Source organism: Euwallacea fornicatus, chromosome 25 (assembly GCF_040115645.1).
Source record: "Euwallacea fornicatus isolate EFF26 chromosome 25, ASM4011564v1, whole genome shotgun sequence".
Classification (NCBI taxonomy): Eukaryota; Metazoa; Arthropoda; class Insecta; order Coleoptera; family Curculionidae; genus Euwallacea; species Euwallacea fornicatus.
In genome coordinates this window covers 2,260,056-2,269,635 of record NC_089565.1, presented here as the reverse complement: position 1 = coordinate 2,269,635, position 9,580 = coordinate 2,260,056, and the positions used below count along the sequence as shown (strand labels likewise).

General features: G+C 34.0%; 1 protein-coding gene across 2 annotated transcripts in view; it reads left to right on the top strand.

Annotated features, from left to right (window-relative positions):
* LOC136346911 (breast carcinoma-amplified sequence 3 homolog) overlaps window positions 1-9,580 on the top strand; it is a 51,015-nt gene that overhangs the window by 17,825 nt on the left and 23,610 nt on the right. Inside the window, exons 1-5 of one of the 2 annotated variants that reach the window (XM_066296455.1) lie at window positions 3-300; window positions 8,036-8,160; window positions 8,221-8,396; window positions 8,505-8,726; window positions 8,780-9,037. In XM_066296455.1, coding sequence (XP_066152552.1) covers window positions 8,052-8,160; window positions 8,221-8,396; window positions 8,505-8,726; window positions 8,780-9,037 — 765 coding nt within the window. In that variant the 5' untranslated portion in view covers window positions 3-300; window positions 8,036-8,051. Of the gene's footprint in view, window positions 1-2; window positions 301-8,035; window positions 8,161-8,220; window positions 8,397-8,504; window positions 8,727-8,779; window positions 9,038-9,580 lie in introns of those variants that run through there. The other variant, XM_066296456.1, reaches the window with a different exon arrangement.

Genomic DNA, 9,580 nt, shown 5'->3' with positions numbered 1-9,580 from the left:
GTTTTTCTGCCCAATCAGCTGATGCTTGTTGTGTGCGGATGACAGTTGTTGGCAAGAAATCTACTAATCGTAAATGTTTATTTTAAAAATAGTTAACAGCCAATTAATAAGTTTGTCAAAATTTGCGCTTAAATCAATTCAAATTCCAGTAAATAACTGTGTTCAAGTTCCTACCCATCGATCGTAGCAATTAATATTGTTTAGATCTCGAAAATGTCAGCCGTTGGACGCTAGTTCTTTATTATTACGAAATGACGCAGTAGTGATTTCAGTAACTTGTAGGAAAGGTTTAAAATTCTGGTAAGTTTAGTTACTTTGCCTCCTTTAATTGAGAGTTGAACCCGTTTTGGAAGGGTTGGTGTCTCGAAAAAAGCCTGACGCCCCCAAGTATTCAAGGTTTAGAATCATTAATTTTGAAGGCTTGTTTGGATTCCACACCCTTTGTGTTTGTTGCCAAACAAATCACTGGGAAAGCTATAGTACAGTCGAGTATAGAGTCAAGGTTTTTTCAATATTATGTGTTTATCTGTTATATTGAAAATGTTATATTTGGCTATTAGTATTCACTGTCTTGTTGAAATAATGGTTTGGTAGTCATTTTGATTGGATAGATACTTGTATTTTACAACCAAATGAGTATTTTTCTTTGTTGTAGTTAGATACATACCAGTAGATTAATAAACAATAATTCTCTACTAAGGTTTGATTTTCAAAACTCCTAGTAAGTTTGTCATGAAGATCATTTCTATAGAGAAAACAAAATAAGCAGAACACTAGCCAATTTCTCTATTTTCATGGAGGTTATTTGCCTAGCAAAATTATCAAGGTTTTCAAAAACCAGTTCTAAAAGTTATAAGTAGTCTAATAATTAAGTGTAGATAAATTTATCTGAATATTATCAATGGATGGATATATGTCCCTTTTTCCTTCTTCTTTCATGTTTTAATTTAATTAGATGTGACAGGGGTAACTAGCAAAATTAATAAATATTTGATCAAGGAATATTTGTATATAGAAGAAGGGCACAGGTAAGTAGCTTGGTACATAGGTACCTATATATTATTCATTTATTAATTGTCTTTTTTATTGTTTGGAAATTAAACTTCCACTTTGTTCTCATATTTCCTCAATATATGAAGGAACTAAATGAATAGAAAAAAAATGAAGATTTGTAGACTGGTAAGATGTCTTTGTTATTTTATATTTGTGCGCATGAAGCAGTACGTCTGATCCAACAGAGAGGACCATTAGAGAATGGTAGATGTATGTCCAGTATAACTGTTGGGACTGTAAATATTTTTTACTATCTCTGGTGATCCGGAAATCGCTTTATTTTCTACTGAAACAGGGTTATCCACCTATTAAATAAATCTCAGCATTCTTAGAAATTTGACACCACACTACAAACGATAAAATAAAGATCCTTATCACTTCAAGACATGATTTTGGGGTGCATGCTTGCTACAATGAGGGAAAAAACTTTTATTTCATATCCTAAACAATATAAATAAAACTCATAATATCAAAACTTGAATATGTGCAATTTGATTTAAATTTTTAATAAATTTGAGTATTCTATATATTTTTATTGTTGTATGGGTATTAAAGTTATGATTTTATGCCCTAAAAGTCAACAGAGCAGTCTATTTTCAAATGTTGAATATATATTTCTTTCCATTCTGTTATTAATACTGCCTCACTATGGAGTATTTGACCATAGAAAAGAAAATGAATATGGTTTTGGTGTATGAAGAAGCTGGTAGGCAGTTAAATAATGCCGTGAATCTCACGTTTTGCGTTTTTTTGAAAGACCAAAATCTGGGACTTCTTTCTATCATGTAATTAAAGATTTAATAATGAAGGGACTGTAAATGAGAAAAAAAGAACTCTCCCAGTTATTGCGTGTGTTGAAAACAATTAAATTGCAGTCCTAGATGTTGTGGCTGTTAATCCCCAAGTTAGCACAAGAGAAATATTAGAATTATCAAGAATTTCTCACACGAGTGTGTGGAGAATGTTGAAGATGTATAAATATCATCCTTATCATATTTTTTTATACGGAGATCGCCACGAGGAAAATTTTCATTATCATATAGACTTTCGTGAGCGGGCATCCCGACAGATGGAATGAGATCCAAATTTTTCCTGTTGCGTATTATTCTTTGACGAATCGTCGTTTACCAACCACAGTACAATCAATAGACGCAACATGCATTATTGAAGTGTTGAAAATCTGCATTGGTTTCCACAAGTTGAGCACCAGCGTCCTGGGACTGTCAACACATAATGTGAAATCATTGGCTATAAACTTATCAGCCTCCACATAATTCAAAGCAATGTGAATGGTGAAATGTACCAGCATATTTTTTGAAAATAAACTGCCCATATTACTTCAGAACTTAAACGTAGAACTGTGTTAGAACATGTGATTTAAACATGACGGTTTTCCGCCCCACTATTCTGCGGTGGCACGGGAATTTCTTAATCGTAACTTTAACGGTCGATAGATAGACAAATCTGGTTCGGTCAATTGGTCTGTTATATCTCCAGATCTTACTTCACCGGATTTATTTTTGTGAGGGTATCTCAGCGACACGTGAGAATATGTTTTTGGGAATTATAAACGCTTGTGCCAATATTCTAGACGACACACTTCGCTGATGTGAAAAGCCCTTTGAAACACGGATACATAAGTGTCTTGAAGTTCGGTAACGTCATGTTGAACATTTATTTAAAATAAAAGCTATACAAAAATTCCCGTTTTCGTAAATTCCAAAGCTGATATCATCAAACCTTATGGTAAATCATAGATGAAAGATAAATTTAATTTGGTTAATTAGTGTTTTCTACATTGAATCGAAGAAAATGTTTTATGAAAATGGGAGAATTTTAAGTATTTTTATTAAGCATCATTCTTTGTACAGTGAAGTTTTGTTAATAGTGAGTATCTTTGTTAAACATTTAATCTTTAACGCTTAATAAAAGTAATAAAAATGTTTCCTTATCTATCAGGTTTTTTGGAATCACTATGTATAAATTCTGTTTTTACGCGCTGAGAATTATATGTATGTACCTCTTAAATAAATACAAAAAAAGATAGAGAATATGGTATTTTATTTTTTTTTCTAGGAAATTAGGGACATTTTAAACTACGAAATCAAAGCGTTTTCGTAAATGAAGCCTTCAAACATTCAAGTAAAAATAGTTTAGTATTTTAAATTAAGTCACACCTACACATCATAAAATGAATATTAAATTTAAATTTCCAAAGATAAGTGCTCCTCATTTTGTTCGTGGTTTAATGCAAACGTGCTGTCGGGAGCGAAATTGTTTTTAACTCTGCTTATTACAACTTAATTAAGTAATAATTAAACTTTGACATTCAAAATTTTGTTTTGTGCCTTCATCAAACGTAAGGTTGAAATTTTTTGGCATTTACGGAGAAGTAGTGGAATGAATATGAAGTAATAAAACTACAAAATGAAAATTTGCACACAAGCTTGGTTTATCATTGTTTCATTGATTATTACCTGATAGAAAATGAAGCTAAGCATAGCTACAAATTAAAGTAGCAGAATTGGAGAAGTGAAGCAAAAAAAATGAGATTTGGTTTCAAAGCGTGAGTCGAAGCCAGTCGTAATTTCTTCAAATATTTCTTGTATTTTGTGATCCATTTCCTTAATTTAATGCTCTATGTATACAGGGTTGGTCATGCTTTTCTGACTGAATTTAATTTTTTGAATAAAATAAGATAAATAATTACTTTCTCGAAATTTTTCTTCTCTAACCCCAACAAAAATTTGCTGTGCCTCTGTGCGAAAATAAGTGTAGACTCCATAAAAAAAGTTGGAAATAGGTCACATTTGACGAGCAAAAGTTGAGCTTCCCTGGACTGGATGGGGTAAGAAAACAAAGGTCCAAAATTATCAAAAAGTGATGATAAATTAGTCTTCTAACTTTTACTTGAAACGCTTTTTGATAGAAAAATTATTGATAAAAGTTGACCTCCCCTCCTGCCTCAAAACGGGCCTGTACAAAATTTGATCGAAGAATTTTAAGTAATAACGATTTTGTAAAAGAATTCAAAATGCGCACTGGATACTTACTTACATCTTATACTTTCTCTGGGTATATTACGGTCCAAACAAGCCATTCTAACACTATTTCGGGGATTGTCGTTAAAATATTGCAAAATTCGGTTGTTATTTGAAGAAAAAGTTCACGACGTCCATTTTGTCTCGTTACTTCGACTTACTGGTTCTATCTGGATGTCTGACTCTGTTGATTTCTGCATTCTGCCGCAGCTTCTGCCGCCGAGCACACGTTGTCGCGAAGAAGACGAACAATTTCTGTTTTTTCTCTTACACTTAAATTATCCATAATTACAAAGATTAATGATTTAATTTGTATTAAGTACAAATGAGTTCTAATATCGTTGCTGATGCGTTGTTGATGATTTGTTGCGTTTGTTTGACAGTTGAACACTTCACTTGCTCTCCATAGCCCACTATGAATTTTTGAAAATAAATAACTACTGAGTGCGCACTAATAATTCTTTTACAAAATCGTTATTACTCAAAATATCTCATTAAAATTTTGTACAAGTGTGTTTTGAGGGGTGACCAATCAAGTAGCGCGCACAGATTTTTTCTAAAAAAGTCGCTAATATGATTTATTAAAATTTCGCTCCTAGAAACTGTCACAGTAGGCCTTGAATTTCATGTCAACCCGGCCATTTTTGATGAAAGTGCGCAGTTTATCAAGCTCCATAATTCAAAAAGGTCCGTGCTAAATGGCACAATCAATAAACTTTTTACAGACTTGCCCCAAAGCAAATGGGCCACGCTGTATATGACGATCCCTGTATATAATAATCAATTGTAATTAACAGAATGACAACTTGTCATTCTGTTAATTTGTTAGTTAAAAATGTACCTGTTGGAAATTATTAGTATATTTAGTGGAAATTGGAATTAACAAAACAAGAATGCAGTAACCGACTTTACCTACAAACAGCAGAATCACTACTGCCGTACGAGCATCGTGAAAGATTACAAGAAATATTTCCCTTTTTATATACACCTGAATCAGCTTGGTGCGTACACAATATGAGTCAATCCATACCGAAATTATTATTTATTCATTACTATTTAGATTCTAGTTTTGTAGTTAAACAAATCCAACAGTACATTTTGTAATTTTGTTCCTTTCTTCATATTAGTTGTATCTACTTCAGCGCAAATTTTAAACATTTCAGATTCAACCTATTTTTCGCAGAAAATGCACCGTATTTAGTCATAAATTTCATTAAATCAAAAACTATTTAAAAATGGGAAAAATGTAGGTCCTGATTTGAAAAAATAAAGTTGAAGTGTGTAGTCAAATCTAATAAATTAAATTGTTTTCAGAGAGATGATAAAAAGGGTGCCTGAAGAAAGTGTTTTTAGTTCTTAAAAATAATGGACCTTAAAAAAATAAATAGTTTTTTCTCTTCAGAAGTAATCCGAATTTTTTAAATCTCTTAACAAATTATGCGATCTTAAAAAGCACAGCTTTGCCTCAATTTGACCAACTCTCTTTCTCATTTAATTACAAAAATAGCGAAACTAATTAATAGAATTTGTAACGCCCTCTGCTATTGGACGCACGTATAATGGAGATTATGTATTGTCCCGAAAGGACGATGCTTAAACATGGGAATAGAGTGTTATACTTTTTGCACGACAAAAAATTTCCACTTTCCGCCAATTAACTAAAAATCCTCTTTAAATAACTTCTTTATAAGAAGCCAGTGTTTACTTTTTAATGCCAAATCCCAGTGCCTAAGCAGGTCATAATTAAATAAACTTTTGTTATTTTTGAGCAACTTTCGCTTATCTCCTTGCTGAAGTCTAGGGAGGCCTTCATTAATTTACTCAGTAATTATGTTGAAAGGAATTTCTATCCGTTTTTTTTTAAATAATTTAATAATTAACTACAAAATTTATACTAAATCCTCTGGCTGCTATTATGAAAATGATAAAAAAATTCCAAATGTTAAAATGAGCAATGAATAATGTATTTACGTAAATATTAAAAATTATTTCGATGTACTTAAAAAATATAATAACCCTCATATAGTCTAAAGGGAAAACTTTTCGAAAGCCTCGTATTTTGGCCACAATATTCCCTGCCGTATAGCGTGAATAACCCTGTATATACATATATAGAAATCTGATATTGGAGAATTAAAGCGACCTTGTTGGGTTGACAAAAGATGGATGCGCAGTTTCTTTCTTTTCTCTAAAATAATACCGAAAAAAAGAGACAGGCAATACACAGGAATTTTTTTTTTTTCAAAAAAGGCACTATCCAAAATTTCTTTATAATGTCCATTTTCAGAAAATTATTGTTCCACTACTGTGTTCAAATCGGTATTGGGATTTTCTTTCTTTATCTTTAATTGTATTCCTGTACGAGTATGTATTTAGTGCATGTGTAAAAGCTATCATTGTGAGATATTTATGACTTATTGTGTTGCAATTAAACATAAACTTTTCTTAGCTCATTGAACTTCTTCAATGAATTATATATACATATTATAAACGAACAAATGTACTGAGTGACATAGAAAAGTAAACACCCCGTAAAAATGGTTTTATCGAAGTCATTTTTGGCACGCACATCTCTTATGCTAAAACAAACACTTCAATAAAAAACTAAATACATTTAATTGCTAAAAACTAAAAAAGAAAAAATCGTCGATCCCCCTCGGTGTCTCATACATTCCTGTGCACGTCTAGACATGGATCTAATGAGGTTATTGATGTCCTCTTGGAGAACCGCATTCCAGATTAACTGGACAGCCTGACATAGCGCCGCCAGGGTTTGTGGGGTATGGGGTAAATCATGCAACCTTGTACCTACAACATCTCATACATCGGTGAGAGGTCTGGAGATCGAGGCGGTCAAGGTAGCAAATTGATTGCACTTTGTTGAAAGAGGTCCATAGTCATTCTAGCCACATGCATGCCGTGCATTGTTTTGCTGAGAAACTGGATTAACAAGAGTTTCAATATAAGACACGATATGAGGTTCCAGGACTTCTTGGATGTATCGTTGGGCTGTTATACTGCCTCTAATGAAAAGTAAAGGTGATCTGCTACCACATGCAATAGTATCCCAAACCATTGCCCCAACAGGATGACGAATATGTCTATGTTTTAAACTGAAGGTCCCCTCTTTCACCCTGTCTTTTTCTTACTCTTGCCCGACCATCATGCATATCCAAACAGAATCTATATTCGTTACTAAACATGATATTATTCCATTTAAGATTGCAATGTGTTCATTCTTTGTACCACTGCAGTCGATTTTGACGATGATTTAAAGTCAAGGGTAACACAAGATAGGGACGGTAAGAAATCACTCCTAAACTTCTTATCCGACAATGAATGGTCCGAATTTCAACGGTCCTTCCATCCTCACTAAACCACCGGTCTGCCAGCGTGTCCTCGACGAGACGAACCCATCTTTTAGGGCCATAACTCGAAGGCGGCGATTTTGGCGTTCTGTAGTTCGTCGAGATCGTCCGATAGCTCCTTCTGCCTGTTTGGTCTTCTTGAACCAATGCCTGACAATACCTCACTATAGTGTTTACACTACGGTTCACTCTATTGGCGATTTCCCTAAATGACCGACCAGTCTCGCGGAGACCCACCGTTCGACCTTTCTCAAACTCGCTCAATGAATGAAAACTTCGCTCCATTCTGCGTTCAGATATATTTTATCAATCTAAAAGCCCTTTTTCAGCACAATATACACCAATAAATGATATTTTGCAGTGGTATTGTTGATATTTTATTGCAATTTTTATGGTTAAAAAAAATTCCTAACTCGTAAATACATTAATAAATATGACTGAAATTTTAATCGTTCTTCATGTTCCCATATACAAACACGCACATGAAAAATGATTGAAATAAAACCATTTTTACGGGGTGTTCCCTTTTCTATGTCACGCAGTATAATATGTATGTGAAATGAACCTTTTCAGATTTGTCTGACATAGCATGTCTGCAGACTCACCAAATCAATCTCGACCAGAGTTGACTGCTACAATGCAGAATGTGGTAACACCGCAACCAGTCACTGATACCACAATTCTGGATAGTGTTGCAGGTAATAGCTTATTCAAAATTGGTGGAAATGTTAAATTTTGCAATCAACATTTGATGGCAGGTTTCATAAATGAAGTGGTACCAACTGCTTGCAGTGATACTTTTGATTCCAAAGATCAGATCCAGTGGGTTAGGTTTGAGAACCTAAACTCCGACGAGGGCGGCTTTGCTGTAAATAATGACACCTCGTTGCCCTCTAGCTTGATTCTTGTATTAGGCTACACTACAGGAATTCAAGTTAGTTTTATTTATTTAATAAAGTTTACTGTAATAAGTCGTATTAAAAAATAATATTATACATACTTAACGGTAACAGGTATCTAATAGTCGTCTTTTTATGGAAAGGTATGGGCGGTGCCAGCCAATGGCGAAGCAGTAGAGTTATTTTCGTGGCGTCACGGCGCTGTGAAAGTATTGAGGATTTTACCTGCTCCTTACGAAGTAGCTTCAAAAAAAAGAGACCAGTTTGATTCAAAGCGACCCTTGATGGCCTTGGTGGATGTAGGAATGCATGGATCATCTTCAGCCTTCAGCTTGAATTTTTATTCCCTTAAAAGTGGCGAGCAGGTCCGATAAATTCAACTCTTTTCAACTTTCACGCTAATTATTTGGAATCTTAGGTCAAACAAATAAAATTCAAAACTCCAATTCTGGACGTTGTTGCCAACCGTCGATCAGTGGTCGCAACGTTCTCAGAAAAACTTGCTGTATTTGACGCGTTTACACTGGAAGATAAACTTAGCGTTACCACGTGCTATTTGAGCCCAGGGATACAGGCAAATCCCGTGGCTTTAGGGCCGCGATGGCTCGCCTTTGCTGAGAAGAAATTAATCGCTTCCAGGAGAAGCAGTGGCGGTAACGAGGGTGAAGGGGTGCAGGTATGTATTTATTTTAATTTGCCATTTGGGGGGTTATTGAGAGAACATTGCGTTAGCCAAGTCCGCTATTTGTTAAGTTTAGTTCTCGGCCAATGTGGAAATATACATGTAATGCGTTGTTAACGAAAACGAAGAGCGTTTTAAAATATTTGACTTCCTTCGTGCATCCAGGTAACGTTACGTTTTACTGAGGAAGATGTTAGTTGTTAGGGAGTTCGGAAAGGAAATTGATTACTTCATTAACTAAAGGAATAGAATTTAAACTTTGTTTCGAGAAAATGGTTGTTTCTTTGACACTAGTTCCGCGTTTTATTAAAATTAGGAAAGATTGAAATTAGACGTTAATCGCAGATTTTATGTTTTTGTATTGCGATTACTATCTTCTCTAACATTTAAATACATTCCAACATGTAACATTCCTGTAGTACACGCAATTGTTTTAACGCTTAAGTTTTTCAATACTTAGGTAAATAAAACAAACAACTAAATGCTCTTTATTGTGTAGAAATTCTTACATTACAATACGCAAAACAATAGATTAAT